General features: G+C 24.7%; 1 protein-coding gene across 1 annotated transcript in view; it reads left to right on the top strand.

Moving 5' to 3' along the window:
* The first annotated feature begins 523 nt into the window (after window positions 1–523).
* Window positions 524–18,166, top strand: part of LOC100211723 (rho GTPase-activating protein 45) — a 50,070-nt gene continuing 32,427 nt past the window's right edge. The window contains exons 1-9 of the mRNA XM_065818361.1: window positions 524–651; window positions 1,030–1,188; window positions 1,354–1,711; window positions 9,397–9,631; window positions 10,807–10,876; window positions 12,084–12,249; window positions 12,488–12,561; window positions 13,761–13,827; window positions 17,292–17,356. Coding sequence (XP_065674433.1) covers window positions 1,084–1,188; window positions 1,354–1,711; window positions 9,397–9,631; window positions 10,807–10,876; window positions 12,084–12,249; window positions 12,488–12,561; window positions 13,761–13,827; window positions 17,292–17,356 — 1,140 coding nt within the window. The 5' untranslated portion in view covers window positions 524–651; window positions 1,030–1,083. The remainder of the gene's footprint in view (window positions 652–1,029; window positions 1,189–1,353; window positions 1,712–9,396; window positions 9,632–10,806; window positions 10,877–12,083; window positions 12,250–12,487; window positions 12,562–13,760; window positions 13,828–17,291; window positions 17,357–18,166) is intronic.

The following is an 18,166-nucleotide window of genomic DNA, read 5'->3' on the forward strand; positions in this document are numbered from 1 at the left end:
AAATTGTTCATAAATCTATATATAAATTACAACTATTTGTAAAACAATTATTTGTACCCAATTACCTGTATATAATATTTGACGCAATAGATAATCCATAATTTAACTTTATCATTTTACTCGAAATTTGGCGGTTTTAAAATCCAAAGATAGAATTCCTAAAGATTTTTTTTCTTATTAATTTCTGTTTTGTATTTAAAAACTGTTTTAAAATATATCTGCTCTACAATGTTTAAATGTAAATATTTTAAAGTTTAAAGTTTAAAAAAGAAATATTTTAATCTTTTGTTGTGTATTTAATGCTTGTTTTGTTGCATTGCAGCCAAAAAAAAAAATATTTTTTCTAGCTTCTTCTAGCTTGCCGATTACCGATAGATATCCAACATTCAGCATTCGAATCTAGCTTTGAAAAAATTCTAGCTTGAATATCATTATTGTTAAAACAACGGTTAAAGTTATTCTTTATAATCTGAAAATGATTATGATAATAATAAAGATATGTAAAGTAAACGGTGACAGAAAACATGGACATTTACTCACAAAACTTGCACAATACTTAAATTTGAGAACGTTAAAAAAAGGTTATTCCCAAAAAAGAATCTTATAAATTATTTTAAATTTATTTTTGTTGTTTTTAAGCTTTATTGTCAGGTAAGTTTTTATTATTACTTTTATTATTATTAACTTTATTTCAAATGGTTACAAAAACACAAAAAGCTGTCTTATTTTGCGTTATTTTTTAAATGTATTATTTATTCAAGTTTATTTGGCTTTAAGTTGTGAATGTATTTGCTTAGCAATAAAAAAAAACACTTAAAAGAAAACTATATGACTTTGCTGTTAAGCCTTTGTTTAAACGAACTTTGTTGATAAGCCATTGTTTAAACGAACTTTGAAAGCCTTGTGAATTGGCAAATTTCTATCTATTAAAAATACAATCTAGTTTCTTATTTTTGGATTTTTGAATTAATATTAATTTATTCTGACATGATCCCCAAGAAATTTTATTTTTATTTTATTTTGAATTAGCCTAATTTTTATAATGAGGAAGTTTTGCAATCAAAGTTGGTTAGTTTCTTTGCCATGAGACGATCTTTAATACCTGGTTTTATAAAGCGTCGATCAAGTCTTTTTTCAAGTAAAGACTCTGATAGTTCAGATTTTAACGAATATTCGGATGTATCTAAAGTATGTTTTAAAATAAATTTCTCATTAAAGCTTTACTTTTTTATTTGGTTATTTTACTTAATGTTTATGTTTAACCGAGTACGCTCTGCACTTTACCCAGTTGTCATTGTCTAAGTAATTTCTGATGTCATCATTTAATAAAACAAGATCGGTTTAACATTTTAGGAAAGCGATTTTTACAGCGAAGAAATCAAAATAATACGCGAAAGATACAATGGTGAATTAGAGCGTTCAATTAGTGATGGTAGTAGTTGTTTTGACGAAAGTTCAACAAAAAAGAAGTGTCAAGTAGATAATGACAGCATTACTAGCAGTAATAAACATAGAAGTAGTTGTTATGAAAACATTTTTGAAAAAAGTAATGTCAGCAGTAGTTTATCAAATTTGGAATTAAGTAGACAATCAGCTTTTGAAGAAACACAAATGGTTGATCAAGAAGATATAATAGCACTGACTCGTCACGTTAGAAATTTTTCTGATGCACTTAATAATTTGAGAAATACATTCAAAGAAAGTATAGTAGGTATGTCTTATTTTGCTCCAATATAATTTGTTTTTATTTTAATATACAGACCAGAATCTTTGTTAAATAACACTAAATAAGATTTTTAATTTTTAAGTTTTTAATTTACTAATTTTTCTAAACTATCTTTTGTCTACCTATCTATGCTGGTCATGAAATTAAGTAATACTCTATTGACATACAACATTAGGACAAATTTATTATTTATTATTTTTAATAAATAATTAAATATTTAATTTTGATAAAAAAAATTGTACTAATTAGTTTCTTAATATGTTAAACAATCTTTACTCCATTAATTATAGCATATTTTTTTAAAAAAAAAAGTTTGTAAAAATAAAAAAATTTTAATATCTAAAACTAACTTTTCTTGATTTTTGCCAAGTTATTACCTCTAGTTTTTCAACCAACATGATTTATATATTCTTAATCATTGATTATGATTGATATACACAACATTCTGTTCATTAAAAAAAAGAATTAAATTTTACAATTTTGTGCAACAAAATTGTATTTTGTCTTATTTTAAATATTAAAAGTCAGAAGTAGTTCATGAACATGTCTTTTATATTCATGAAATAACTTAAAATAACGTAAAAATATAGAAAAAAATTATAGTTAAAGGAAAATTATCGTCAATTTCTTCTATTTATAACCACATATTAAATTGGTAAAATGTTACTAAATTTCCAGTAGTCCATATAGTGGATGATTAAAAAATCCAATTTCTGTAAACCCTACTTCAAATCTTTTAAGTTAATATTTAGATTTGAGTAAGCTATATCATTTTTCATCCAAAAAAACATAAAAAAAGTTCAATTTGCAGATATAAATTTTTGTAAAAAAGTTAGATTGTGTACTTACTAATATTTAAATTGTAAGTTATTAGGAAATAAAAAACAACTTTTATATAATAGCTTAAATAATTAAATAACATTAGAAATAATAATAAATTGTTTAAAGATTGTCTCTAATCCACATAATAAAAATTGTAATAAATTAGATATTTAATGATAAAATAAAGACAATTATGTAGCTTTTTTCACTTGATGTTTATTTTTAATAATAATATTGATAACAATAATAATAATAATTGACTATGGATTTATGTTTTGGTAAGCTCTATTTATGTATGAAATACAAATTCAGTTAGGTAACTTTAACTTTCATAAGAAATTTGTTCAAACTTGATAAGCTCCTGTTCTTTATATGTTCATGTTTTTCTCCTCAAAGTAGTCTTTAATCTCTCAATATTTTAGGAGTTTCTGGAGATCAAATAAATAGTGGTTTTATGGCTTTTAAAACTGATATATTTTTTGGGGTTTCACATCCATTAACTATTTTGGTGAATCCTATCAGATATTAATAATATATTTTTAATCTCAAAGTTTTATTTCCTAACTGAATAGTAGTTAGTATAAAGGTCACAAATAATTTCCACAAGTCTACTATCATCTTGACCTTTATTTTAAGACATTGGATATCATCAACCTTCTTTTATAGCCTGTGTTTCATTGCCATAAATCATAACACACTATATGTATGTTCCATTAATCTTTAACATTTTATTTTTAGATTAATGATATTAGAAATATAAATAATTTTTGATTTTCACTCATTAGAGTCTTCTATTCTTCACATTCTAATCTGATTCTCTGATCAAAACTCTAATTATAAAGATATTTTATCTAACCACCATAATCTAAACCTCCACTGTTTTAATTTTTTACCTTTAAATTTTTAAAAATCTTTAAAATTTCTAACTGTATGATTTCTTTCTCACTTCTATGCAATGAAGCATGGCTATTTATCTTATAGATAATGCTGTTTTTAATTTTTAAATTTTCTTATTTGTAAACTGTTACAACTTATCTTCGTTTTTTTAAATGCGTCTGATAGCTTATTAAAGCAATTTTTTTAATTAAATTAAAAAAAAAAAGTTTGCTAATTTTTAAATTTTAAAATAATACACATTTTTTTCTAAAAATTTTTTTCTCAATTAAGAAACTAGAAGAAGAATCTATCCTTTGTTTTTTTTTGTTTTTTTTTTTTTAAAAAAAAAGCTTTCAAATAAATGAAAACTTTATAATATATTTTATTTATTTTCTTGAATTAGAAATATATAAAAAATCATATAAAGACAAGAAGTCATGATCATGGTCTTTTTCTGTAATAAATATATAAAAAATGAATGATTACTTTGTGAATAACCAATCTAAATTTAAATGATAAACAATTTAGAAAATAAAATGAAGAACTTGGTCAGGCATGATTTCATAAATTCATTTTATCATTTAATTTGTATTGTTTTAAAATCAAATTTTAGCAACACTCAGTCAAATGATATCATCAATGGTATGTTAAAATCAAATTTTAGCAACACTCAGTCAAATGATATCATCAATGGTATGTTAAAATTAAATTTTAGCAACACTCAGTCAAATGATATCATCAATCGCTCAGTCAAATGATATCATCAATCGCCCAGTCAAATGATATTATCAATGGTATGTTAAAATAAATAGTATTAAATCAAAAATGAAATCAGTTATTGTTTAGGTAATTGTAGTTTTCTTAATTGTTGCCACTTCTTAGGCCTTGATGGTTGCGCTTATTTTATCCTCTTATTCTGAAAAATTTAATAATGGAATTATCATTGTTCATTTATTTTTTGGCATATTATTCAGCTATATTATTTGAAAATCACAAATATAAAATTAAGTTTTATCTTGTAACAAGATGTTGCATGTTTTGCCACAATCAAATTATTTCAAATTTAGCATTAAACAAATCTTTGAACATAATGATGATATAGTATAATCTATTCTCTGCAAAGATTTGTCATGAAACATAAAGTTTATTTAATGGTATAGAATAACCTTATATTTCTGAACAACTGAAGTTTATGAAATAAAATGTTATGGTTCATTAGGAAAATTGAGCCTCTTATAAGGTATAACATTTTTTTACAAAAGTAGCTCTTTTTATGACTGTCTAAATAGTTGCTGGAAATTATTTACAAAAGAATGGCAGTAGCACAACAGAGGTGTTATTGTCAACCTTAGTATTAAGTGTAAATCATTTAACTGTCTATGCTGTATATTACTCAAACTTAAAGTGTTTCCAAATAGGCATGCCTTAATATTACACAAATTGAAAGTGGTTCCCAAAATTTCCATCCCGTAATATTACAGTCTTAAGCAACTTCTAATACTTTCTTTTTGTTTATCAGTAATTATACGTCTAATTGTTACAAAGTTTATTACTACATAATTACAGAGCTTTTGTTTCAATAAATCATTTTTACACATGTTCACTTTGATTTTAAATATGGCAGATAAGAAAATTCTTTCAGTACAAAAATCATTATCAAAAAAGCAAATATATACTCAAGAAGAGATATAAAATTATATATTTGATGAATGATTAATGAAAAGATAAATTTGATGAATGATTATTGAAAGTGATAATGAAAGATGTGTGAGAAAATGTGTGATATATTACAAACACGAAATTCAAAAAGATTCAAGATATGAATGTGTAGAATGTGATGTAGGACTTTGTGCAGCTCTATGCTTTGCCAATTATCAAACAAAAAGTGAATATTAGTGAATATATTTTTTAAATTTTGTGTTTATGTAGTATGATTATATAATCTTAAGTTTGAATAATAACATTCTGAAGTGTTAAATAATTTTGAAAATAGTAAAAAGCTTTTCTTAATCTATTAGTAAAAAAACACCATGTTTTTCAAAACACGGGGCATTTAGAACCAAAAAAAACTGGACTAATAGTGACCGTAATTTAAAAAACACAGCACTGTTAAAGGATTAATAAAAATACTTAAACAAATAACTGCATTCATAAAATAAATAACCGAAAGCGTCTACAAATTGATCTAGTAATTAAAATTCGTATATACTACCGTAAGTATAAAAAACATATTTAGTATCAAAATCTAATAGTAAACTAGTTTACAATAAAAATAAACACAAATAAAATTAAGTAACTATAGCATTACATTACATTATGATCTCATATTGATGATAAAAAAATAATAAGTCTTTCCTAAAATTAAAAATCAAAAACCAGTTTATTTTTTCACTTAGTATTTTGTAATACGAATACTTCTGTTATAAGTAGTTTGCTGCTTTCTAATTCAAAGCATTTATTAGTAAAACCAACTAGATTGCCACAAAATCTGGAAAACCTGTAAAGAGCAATCAGGGATATTTTAATACTAGCTGTCATGACCCTTAAATTACGGGTCTAAGAGAGTTTATTTAACATTTACCTCTATTTTTATACTTATTCAGCTATTTATCTATCCTCTATTTCTTCACTTTAAGGTTTTTATATAAATGATAGAAAAATAATTCATTTAAGCATTGCTCTTAGAGCAAAATAAATAAATATGCGCACTTTATTTGCATGCTTAGAGCTCATTAGAACTTTTACTCCATTTATTTATTTCAAAAGAAAAAGTCTCAATTAAATGTAAACACCTTCCTACTTTAAAAAAGAAAATCGTCATTTTAATGTCCTAAATGCTCAGAATAACCTTAGTAGTTGGTTTTTCGAAGTTCAAGGCTTATAAAATAAAATTTCAACCATTCATCAAGACCATTTTAAATTTACAAAGCAAAGGGTACAAAACAAAGCAGAGGATGAAGAATATGGGTCACTAGGAGCTAGGTATGTCAAATCTGCCCCTTATTATAAAACACAGCAGCACCTTCTGGAGTAGCTGGATGGTCTTATTAATTTTTTTCTTTATTAAGTTTCAGAGCAAAAAAATTTTCAGACTATCTGCAACTTATTAGGACTGATAACCTTAGCAAATTAATAATATAATTATCTTGATATGTGCGCAACAAATTTCTGCCAGTGTTTTGATGTTTAAAAAAGTTTTTTTTTAATTCTCTCTCTTTCGTTTGTTACAATGTATGTTATCTTTATATTTGTTATGTATATACTATCTATAAAACTTCAAAAATGTTTTATTTTGTATTTTAGAAAAATTAAAAAAAAAAAAGACTCCAGTAGTAGGACTCGAACCACGGCGCTTTGTTACAGAAACTCTGTGAGCTAACCACTCAACCACACAGACGTGTTGTCTGATGAGCATTTTTAAATTATTTAAGAAACAAAAGACTTTATAAAACAGCAGATAAATGCTACAGATCAAAATTAAGGGGATATTGTTGCAATGCAATTTTCAAATAAAAGTTAAACTGTAAAATGATATATGTTTAAACATTATATAATTTGACGTTTACGTAAGTTAGATATACCTTTGCTCACATTTTCTAATAAAAAAAGTGCTGTGACTCTTTCTCGCCATTACCTTGGTTGCGATGGCTGTCAAGAGTTCTGTGTCAAACATGCTTGAAAGGGCACTACTACTACTACTACTACTACTACTACTACTACTACTACTACTACTACTAATGCTACTACTACTACTATTAAGTTCAGCATTGTTATATACATTCAGGAAATAGTCCATGAAAATATGTTTCTTGTATTTATATGCAGTAGTTTTTTATTAAGTTTTCAACAATGATTTAACTAGTTTTGATAAAATTTAAATTAAATTTTATCAAAACAAATTAAATTAAATTTGATAAAATTAAAATAAAACTCATAATATGTTATTAGTAAGTATTCATAAGATTACTTATTCATATTATTATTTTATATTACCAACCCTCAGAATTATGAAAAATGAGGTTGGTAATTTATTGCTGACCTCAAACTGTTAGACATCAGCATCAGGTCGGCAAAAATATTTTGACACAAAGGGGTTACCATAAAACATAGAAACAAAGTCTGAGATGTATTGCCGACATCAAATACTTTTAGGCAGTTAGGTCGGCATTGCTGAATGCTGACCCTAATTCCTTACTTTCAAGAAGATGTTTTCTGCATTTGGTGCGACTGTTGTGACTTAATTCATTTTGAATTATTAAATCAGAAGTAGCAATTATGGCTGAATTGTATTGCCGATGATAGATTAAACGATCAATTGTTGGTAAAACAACCAGGTCTGTTCAACAGAAAACAGGTCGCATGCAACAAGATTAAGCCAAGAAAAAGTAAGCCAGCTAGACTGGGAAGTTTTACTTCCATATTCCCCCAGCATAGCGTCATCCAATTTTTATTTATTCCAGTCCATTTAACATTACCTGAAAAAGAAAAATGTTTAAATTATGTTTGAACTCACCTTGAAAAATCTTGATGTTTGAACTCACCTAGAAGCATATATTTCTTTAAAGGAAACTGAATTTTTTGAAAAGGGAGTTAAAAGTCTAACAACTTGATGACAATTTAATGAAGATCATATAATCGATTAAAAAAAGTTTAATTCTTTTTTTTTAGTTGTTTCCATTTAAATAATTTAATTTATTTAAATGGGTACATTATGGGTACTTATGGGTACATTACCTAATAGTTAAGTTATTCTTTGGAACTTGTTCTTACCTTCAATTAGTGAGTCACCAAAATTTAGTTTCAGTTTCAGCCGAAATTTTAATTTGAACTGGTACCAAAATTTGGTTTTCTGTACTTTTTAAAAAAATTTGGTAAGAACTAAAATTTCGGTCAACAATCTTAGAAGTTGTCCATAAAGTACGTACGCTTTTTTTTGCTGATTACCACCCCCTCCTTCCCGCATTTTGCCATACGCTTTTTTTGAGTACCCTGTACCTCCCTAAAAGTACCTACGCTTTTAACCTACCAACCCAACATTTTATGATATTTTTTTTAACTTAGTGTCTCCATACTTTAAAAATTGACCTACTGCCCTCCCTTCTCATATGCATCATTTGCAGACCCCCTCTTCCTCTCTGAGCGTACGTACTTCATGGACGATCCCTTAGCGAGAATCAAATGCTAAATTTTGCAGTAAAAAGTTCAAACTATTGCAATGCACATAATATTTTAAATCTTGCATTGATGTTTTGCCTTAAAAAAAACGCCTTGTATTATATCCAATATTTTTTTGTGGATGTGGATATTTATGACTATTAATTTATTATTATTATTATTATTATATAAGATGGAAAGAAGTTTTCAAAAAAATATATAACATGTAGAAAAACAACAAATTTAAGTAAACAACCGATGTGAAGTTTCATTTTTAGATCATTTATTTTCTAATAAAGTTAATGAAAGTTTTGCTCATCCCAAAATTTTGTATCAGTTTCGGTAATGTTTGCCAAAGTGTTGGTTTCAGTTTCAGTTTTAAACTAGCATACCCAAAGTTTGTGTTTATTATGTTTTGGCCTATTTCCATAAATCACTACCTCTAATGAAGAAATAAGATCAAAAATTAAATGGATAGTCTATGTATGTACTGAAACCCGCAGCGTCGGGCTGTTTCAGTGTGGCGTCAGAGATTTTATTTAACATGTATATATATATATATATATTTATATATATGTTGGATGAAATAATGCTATTAACACCAATTCAGTTATATCCCTGCATTAAAATCCTGAAAAATTTTAGAATAGGTAACAAAAGTTTAGAATAGGTCATACATACATACATACATACATACATACATACATACATACATACATACATACATACATACATACATACATATATACATACATACATATACATACAACATTAAATAAAATTTAAAATATATAACTTAAGTAAATATTTATATTTAGATGGTGTTTATAATGAATCAGCATGCCAAGAGCGGTCACATGAAAGACTAAGCGATGTTCTAACATTATTAAAAGATGTGCTGGCAAAGTATCCTCCTCTTCATTCTCCAGATATTTTAAGAGCAGCTACTAATATAATAGGAAAAATAAAAGCATATAATTATGCTGGAGGTAAAGATGGTCCAACGGATTTCTATGCAGCTATTGATCAGCTTGCTTTATCATTTAGCAGCAGGTAATTGTTTTATTACTTGAATAAATCAAAAAAAAATAAAGTAAATCATAAATTTTATGATTAACTTATGTTTTCTTTTTGAGCAGTTGCTATAGTTACCTATATATATATATATATATATATATATATATATATATATATATATATATATATATATATATATATATATATATATATATATATAACTCTTCCTGATGATCCAGCAATGGTGAAACTTCAAGTCGAAGATAAAAGTTAGATAAGTGTTTTTTACTAATTAATTATTGCTCTGTTCTTTAAGAACATTGAGCACTCTATTTGTAAAATACACTAATATAATTTACATATATATATATATATATTTATATATATATATTTATTTATATTTATTTATATATATATGTATATATATATGTATATATATATATATATACATATATATATATATATATATATATATATATATATATATATATATATATATATATATATATATATATATATATATATATATATATATATATATATATATATATATATATATATAATTCTTTTTGATAAACCTACAAAAGGAGAAACAGTTTGTTGAAGAAATTTATTTTGTTTTAGAACAAGTAATTGCTGTTATTTGTATTATAAAAGACAATTAAAAATGTTAAATAAATTTTAAATAAAGTAAAAATTCAAAAATGTTGATTTGAAAAGTTGTAAAGAAACAAGTGATTCATATATTCATTCCACTTTAAACAGTAAAAAATTTAATTCTACTTTTAAGTATTCTCAGGAAAAAAATTAAATTTTTTGAGCAAAATTCAAGGACAAAGGGTTTTGACCAATTCAGGGGAAATCTAAGTAAGAATAAGACTTATTCCAAAACCTTAAATATATATTTACATATTAGTATGTAACACTAATTGACCACTGATAAGTTGTTTTTTTCTGAAAATCTAAAAGCAAGTCAAGGAAATTTTTTATTCAAAGATATTTTTTATTGTGCAATTTTTTTTTATTAGTTTATAAATTTCTGCTTTATAAAAGTTTTCATTCAAAAATAAATCTGTGTATAATGAGTTAACTTGACTCAAAGTCCTGTAAGTTGATAATTTGATATAATACAAATGTCTCAAAGAAAAAAACTCATTGACTTTTAATTATTTAATCTATTGTGTATATCCGTATTATTAATGTTACTTTAGTGTCTCTGATTTTTTGATGGGTGATAAAGATATGTCATTGCAAAGTCCAACAGAGAATCTGACAGATCAAGTATATTCTTTAATTTTATTTTTTTCATGTTCATTAATGTTATTGTTTTTATTGGTCTGAAATAAATGTTTCATTCTTAAAGATTTTTTTTTTTTTTTAGTAACTATAAGTTCTTGCTCAATTTTCTTATCAAAAAAAATATTTGACAGAATTTTTAATTATTGGAAGTTTTAAATAAATTCCTAATATAATTTTGTAACTTTTCTGAAAAAATGAGAAAGGTGATTCTTAAATCATTTTGATGTAAATTTTATATAAAACTATTTATTTAAAAATTGTTCTAAGATTTTTATATGGAAATAGTTTTTTGCAGAACATGGGTTTGGTAACCATTCCTTTGCATTTTTATGACTTACTCTTAGGTTTCTTTAATAAAATATTTCTTGAATTTAAAAATGTCTATATAATTATTTGAATTAATGTTTCAATTAAAATGAACACTGTAAACAAAAAATTTTTTAAAATACTTATCATTGGAAAATGTTTTTAATACAAAACCTTTTTCAATTTAACAAATTGTCAAGAGGATAAAGCTTTAATCTTAGTAGAATGCATTGTAATTCTAATTGCTTTATTTAATTCAATAGAATTCAATTGTTCATAATTAAGTATTTAATAGATTATTAGAACTGAATTGTAACCTATAGATAAAGATAGATATGTAAATACAGTGTATATATATATATATATATATATATATATATATATATATATATATATATATATATATATATATATTTGTATATTTATATATATATTTATATATTTATATATATATATATATATATATATATATATATATATATATATATATATATATATATATATATATATATATACATATATATATATATATATATATATATATATATATATATATATATATATATATATATATATATTTGTATATACATACATAAACGTATGCACAGTTTAGAAATTGAAATTCAAAAATTAAACAGTTCTAGTTAAAACTACATTTTCTAAAAAAAATGTTAAGTTTTTGTTTTTAAAATAATTTTTGTTTACATATCTGCTATTTATAACATTTTTCAGATTTTTATTAGGTCACTGCAGAGATATGAAATAAACATATACTGTATACGTTTTTACAAATAATAGTGGGTCTCTCTCTTCCTTTTCTCACCTCTCTCTCTCTATCTCTGTATGCATTTAACAATTTAAGTATTTGATTTAAATTTTTAAGTTTGATGATCCTGATGAAGATCCTGAGGATGATGAATCTTATGAAAAAGAAAGTGAAGACTTTTTCGAGAAAAATGAACCAGAGAATAGTTCAATATATAAAAATGATTGTGATAATGTTCCTCATCCATCTTCGCCTACAATATTACTTGAACCAGAAAAACCAGGTGTTTATTTTAGTTGTGAATTTATTTTAATCATATTGCAATTGCATTTTATAAAATAAACTTATAATAATGTTATTTTAAAAATTTTATTTATGATAATTAGAAATTATAATTGTTAGTTATAAATTATAATTGTTAGTTATAAATTATAATTGTTAGTTATAAATTATAATTGTTAGTTATAAATTATAGTTATATCTAATAATAAATCATTATAACTTTATTGAGTTTTGTTTAGATTTCCCACCATCATCAGATGAATTGAGTAAAGCTTTGTTAGATATTGAAGACAGCGTAGAAATATCTTTAACGGTAAACCAAGTTTTGAATAAGAATTTAAAAAATTTTAATCAAGTTATTATTTTAAAAAGTTTAATATTATTGATGCATAATAATTTGCTTTTTAAAACATCTTTTTAGTTTCAGTTTTTTTAATTAAAAAAATCTAGAATAATCATGTAATAAAATTTTTTACTATAATATATAATATAATACATACTATAAGTCCCCATTTCAAAGTAAAAAAGAAATTTTATTGAGTTGTATCAACTTTTTTTAAATGTTGATAACTGTTGTTATCATGTACTTTATCTATTAATTTTATGGAAAGTGTTTTTATGTAAATTCATAGTTACAAAATTGTGTCAAATTGCACAGTGTACCAGTAGAGTTAGTCCTAACAAAAGTTTTTTTAGGTATAAATTAGGAATGCGAAGTCCTAAATAGACTCTGGTTATAATTTTTTTTTTTTTTCTGGTCTCTGGTGTTCAGGATCTGTAAATGTTGAATAATTTATGATCTCCTATACGAAAAAATTGATTGAAATTTAATGCCTTAAGTACTTGTTACCATTATAAATAGGGACTTTGTGTTCAAAATAGATTGTTCCTCCCACCTAAAAGAATTTTTTTTCCTTAAAACTCTATCAGCCTCCTTACATTTTTGTAAAAAAAAATTAAACAACTTTTAACCCTTTTATTTAAACTTAATTAGATAATAATACTCTACAACAACATTACCATGCATTACCATTGAGACCAAGTTTTTAGTACAAATTTAGCTTTAACATAAAATTTCAACCGTGAATAAATCAAAGCTGTAAGGTTTTACTTGTTAAGTTTCGTAAGTTGAAAAATGTTAATGTTTTAAAACATCAACAGTTGTTTTAATATTTGAAATGAAAATTTATTTACATAAAAATTTACTATAAAAAATATTTCAATATTTTATCTATTACTATTTTACTTTAATTTTTACATATTGTGAGTTATCAGTTTTTCCATAAAAAGATCTCAAAAGCTCATATGCTACTGCACAGCTTAAATGCTAAAAAATGAGAACAAAAGGTCATATGCATACAAATATTATTATTTGTTATATTAGGGTTGCCACTATATTATATATTGTTATATTATATATATATTATATATTGCCATTTTATTATATATTGTTGATTAGAATTATAATAATTTCAAGATAGTTTTTCAAAAAGTTGTTTGTTGTTTTTATAGCGGACAAAAGTTTGGGCAAAGTATTCTAAAGATATTCTTAGTTACATTGAACGGCGTGCACATCTTGGTGAGTTATGTTAGTTTTCTTTTGATCACCCCTCCCCTTTCACAAATAAAAAGAAGCTCATAAATATAATGCAAAAACTTCAAGTTCAACAAAAATTTAATCAAGTATATTTAACTTTCTTATTTTGTCTGTATAGAATTACAATCATATTGAAGAATTGAATTAGTATTATTATTGAATAAATAAGATTTTATTATGAAAACTTTTTGTTTTTTGAAATGATTTACTATATTTAATTTATATTTTTATTTTTTTAAATTTACTTTAAATTTATATTTACTACTTATTTTTATATTTTTATATTTTACTTTTTATATTTAATTATTTTATAATTACTTATATTTTTTTTGTATTCACTATATTTTTTTTTATATTTACTGTATTATTTTGAAAAAAAAAATGTTATTTTTTGTAAAAATTGTTTATTAGTGTAGTTTGAATTTTTTATAAAAAATAAGATATTCTATTGACAATTAAATTATTTAAGTAATAATAAAAATAATAATAATAATAACAACAATAATAATAATAGGAAAAACATTATAATGGTTTATGTTATTAAGTTCTCAATATTTTTCTAATATCAACTAAATATTATGGTTCAGACATTCACTGATTTGCACTTTATAATAACATATGGTGCATATAATAACAAAACTTTCATTGCTATAGATTTCAAGCATTTGATGGTTAGATAGATGGAAACAAAAATAATGTATTGCTTAAAACAACATCAACTATCATCAAAGTTAATACTTTCTTTAACTATACTTTTGATTTTTAATATTATTTCAAAAATCTTCCACCGCTCATTTGTCTATATTGTCCAAATCTCCTTTTTAATGGGTCACTTTGAAGTCTCGCAGTTAAAACAAAGTGATATCCATCATTAAGTAAGTCCTCGATCAATAAGGCATGACTATTAAGTGTTCTTATTAGTGCTGCAGCTGTCTGAACACTTAAAGTAAACTTCTCACAGTTTGGTATCTTTTGTGATTGCCAAGCTTCAATCCAATGTGCCATTTCCCTAAGAAATTCAGACTTTTTATCACCAGAAACGACTGCATTACCTAAAATATTACATTTTGAATATTGACATTTAGAATTTGATAAAACCCACCACTTGTTAAATAATGTAAGAAAATCTGCACTACTTTTAAGATCAGGAAAATATGAGTGAATCGCTGCAGATGTAGTTTCATCAAAAATTGCAAGTGCTAAAGAAACATTTTGTTTAAAAGGATGTAATACTTTCATTATTATTTTTGGTGCTTTACGCAAGCCAGCATCAAGAGCGAAGTCTTTTTCATAAATATTATGGAAGGTGCTCCATTTAATTTCTCCCCCACATACAATTATAGGATCTTTAAATCCATTATAGTTAAAATCTGGAAATAAAAATCTTTTGCAGTTTAACAAATTATTTCTGATGTTTTTAATAAGATGTACAACATCAAAACAAAAGTAAATTTTTTTTAGATTGTAAATAAAAAACAAATCTTTAGCTTGTTGATTCGATGCACAAAGAATTTTTTTAAAACAAGAAACATTAGAGGAATGGTTGTCACACACAATAACTCTAACTTTAAATTCACATTCAGTTAAAATACGAAGACATTCAAAAATTTCTTCTTTCAACCATTTAGCATTGATTTTTTTTTTTCAGGAGACGTTTTAATCACATATGGAATGTTTTGTTTCAGGCCAACTATCATAAAACAAACTATTCCCTTATACATTTCTCCAGACTCGTCGCTACCAATCATCTCTCCAGCAAAATACTCCTCACATTTTTGCAAGTACATTTCATCAAAAATCAAGCAAATGTCTGAGATATCTTACTTTCTAATTTTAAACGTTTTGCACAACTTAGAGCATCAATATTTCCACTAGTTATTTTTTTAAGTAATGATAATAATGGTAAAGGCAATCCTTTACGCAAAAGTTGGTATGACTGCATAGAAGTATATCATAATATCAGTGAATATTTTATAATATTGGCTGAATAAATAGGTTTTTTCATACATTTAATTTGCTGTAATTCAGTCAATACAGATAAAAATTGTTCGTCTTGTGATTTAATGTAGGTAGGAAAATTATGAAGCATACTTTTACAAGATAAACGACAATCTCTTCCTTGACAAAACCACTGAGGCAATAGCAGAGGTGAACCTTTGTAAAATAATTTAACATGCATCTTATTGTTTACACGAATGCACTCTGTAACTTCTGGAATAGATAAAGTACTATGACTCAATTTATAAAAAATTACATGATCATGATACTTCAAGAATGAAAAACTATCTGGAGCAAGACTTTCAGTAATATCGTCAAAGCTACTAATCAAATCACTCAATAAAAACTGTTCATATTGATCTGGCTGAAATATTCTTTTAGTTAGTGATTTTCTTAACGAATTAGAAGATTTTATAAGTTGTGATGAATTTTCTTCAGTCAAATTTGTGCAATCAAAAATAGTAGGCTTTAGTTTTTTTATTAATCAAAAAAGTTGATTCGTGTTACCTTTCTTAAAATATATTTTTTCAAAGTGTTTGATGCATATAACGGAAGAATTAGTAGGTGTCCAATCTTTTCTATTTACAAATTTAATCCAATTTTTTTTTAACTCTTCATTTTTTGGAAACGAAAATACTACTGTAGATACTTCACCATAATTATGATAATTTGAACGACAATTTACAACACAACATTTGTTAACCATCTTTTTGAACTTTCAAAGCTGCTTCTTTAAAAACACTTTTCGAGCAAACTGGCCTTCTATTTTTTTCTTCAAAATGCAAAATATCCGGCCGTATAAATAAAGTAGGCCATGGTGTATATATGTATATATATATACATATATATATATATATATATATATATATATATATATATATATATATATATATATATATATATATATATATGTATATATATATATATGTATATATATATATATACGCATATTTTTTTATTATATTCACTTCCCCAAGGCCGCGAGGGCAACTACAATTGAGGAGGCTACTTTTTTTTGTAGTTGCAACCTGCAATCAACTCTTTAGCTCTGAAACACGAACCTTGACAAACAAGTCTGCTGCGCAGAGAAACAAGTTAAGCGCAGTATTACCTGGGACATGGTGGGGGTCAAGCTCAGATCTTTTAGCTTATGAGTCAAGCGCTTTACCACTACACCACTACCACATAGATATATTGATATACCATATATATATATATATATTTCAGTATAATTTCATTCCTTATGATTGCCTAATATAAATGTTAAAAACGTATTTTTTATGTAATCTAATTTAAGAATTAACTTTTGAAGTAAATTAGTTGACTTGATTAAAGTAATTTTATTTTTTGTTTATTTTAATATATATTTATGAGGTGTTAAATAATAAATTTTAGAATAAATTATTATCATTATACGAGCCTTATATTTGTTCCAATTATGTTTTTAGAATTGGAATTTTGTAAGCAAACGTCAAAGCTTTCTTCACAGACACGCACATCAATATTAGAAGGGGTTTGTTGTTGTTTGATCTCTTTTCTTTAATTACTTTTTGTACATCGATACTAGAAAGGGTTTATTGTTCTTTCTTTCATTACTTAAGTTTTTTTAATTCTTTTTATTTTGTTTAAAGTTTTGTATAAAACAAGTATATTTTATATAAAACATTTAAAAAGTTTAAATAAAAAAATTTCATTGTGTTACCATTCTTTTCTCCATGGTTGCACAGATTGGTAGATTGCGCAGGTTCTTATAATGGTGTTTTTCCAAGATACACAATCTTCTTTCTTAAACTGAAGTTTTTTTAATTTGTCACTTATAACGAACTTTCTCCAAGTTTTTCTTTATATTTTTACCATCACCTTGATATTTTTCTCTTAAAACTGATATCTCTACATGTTTTTTTCTCTTGTAGCCCAATTATCTGTATCTTTATGCTCTACATATCTACTATACCTCAATCTTGCACCTTATCAGATAAACTGCTTCTAATCTCTGCATAAGATTATTGCTTTTTTTGTTTGTTTATCTTTTACATGTCGACACACACCTTTTTTCCTTTTCTCTCAAAAGGCTGAACATAAACCTTAGTTGCCCATGTTTCTTTGCTATAAATTGTTGGTCTCTAAATGTGTGTAATGTATAACTTTCTTTTAATCCTGAATGATGCACGTCTTGATATTAAAAGTGGAAATAGTTTTTCTTGCCTTAAGTACACCTTACTTTATCCTTGGATGTCTTTTCTAACTTACCACCTGACCCAACTACCTCAGAAATAACAAAACTTAACAGCAGAAATCATAAACAATTCAAGAAAATAAATAT

The sequence above is a fragment of the Hydra vulgaris genome, chromosome 14, assembly GCF_038396675.1.
Source record: "Hydra vulgaris chromosome 14, alternate assembly HydraT2T_AEP".
Classification (NCBI taxonomy): Eukaryota; Metazoa; Cnidaria; class Hydrozoa; order Anthoathecata; family Hydridae; genus Hydra; species Hydra vulgaris.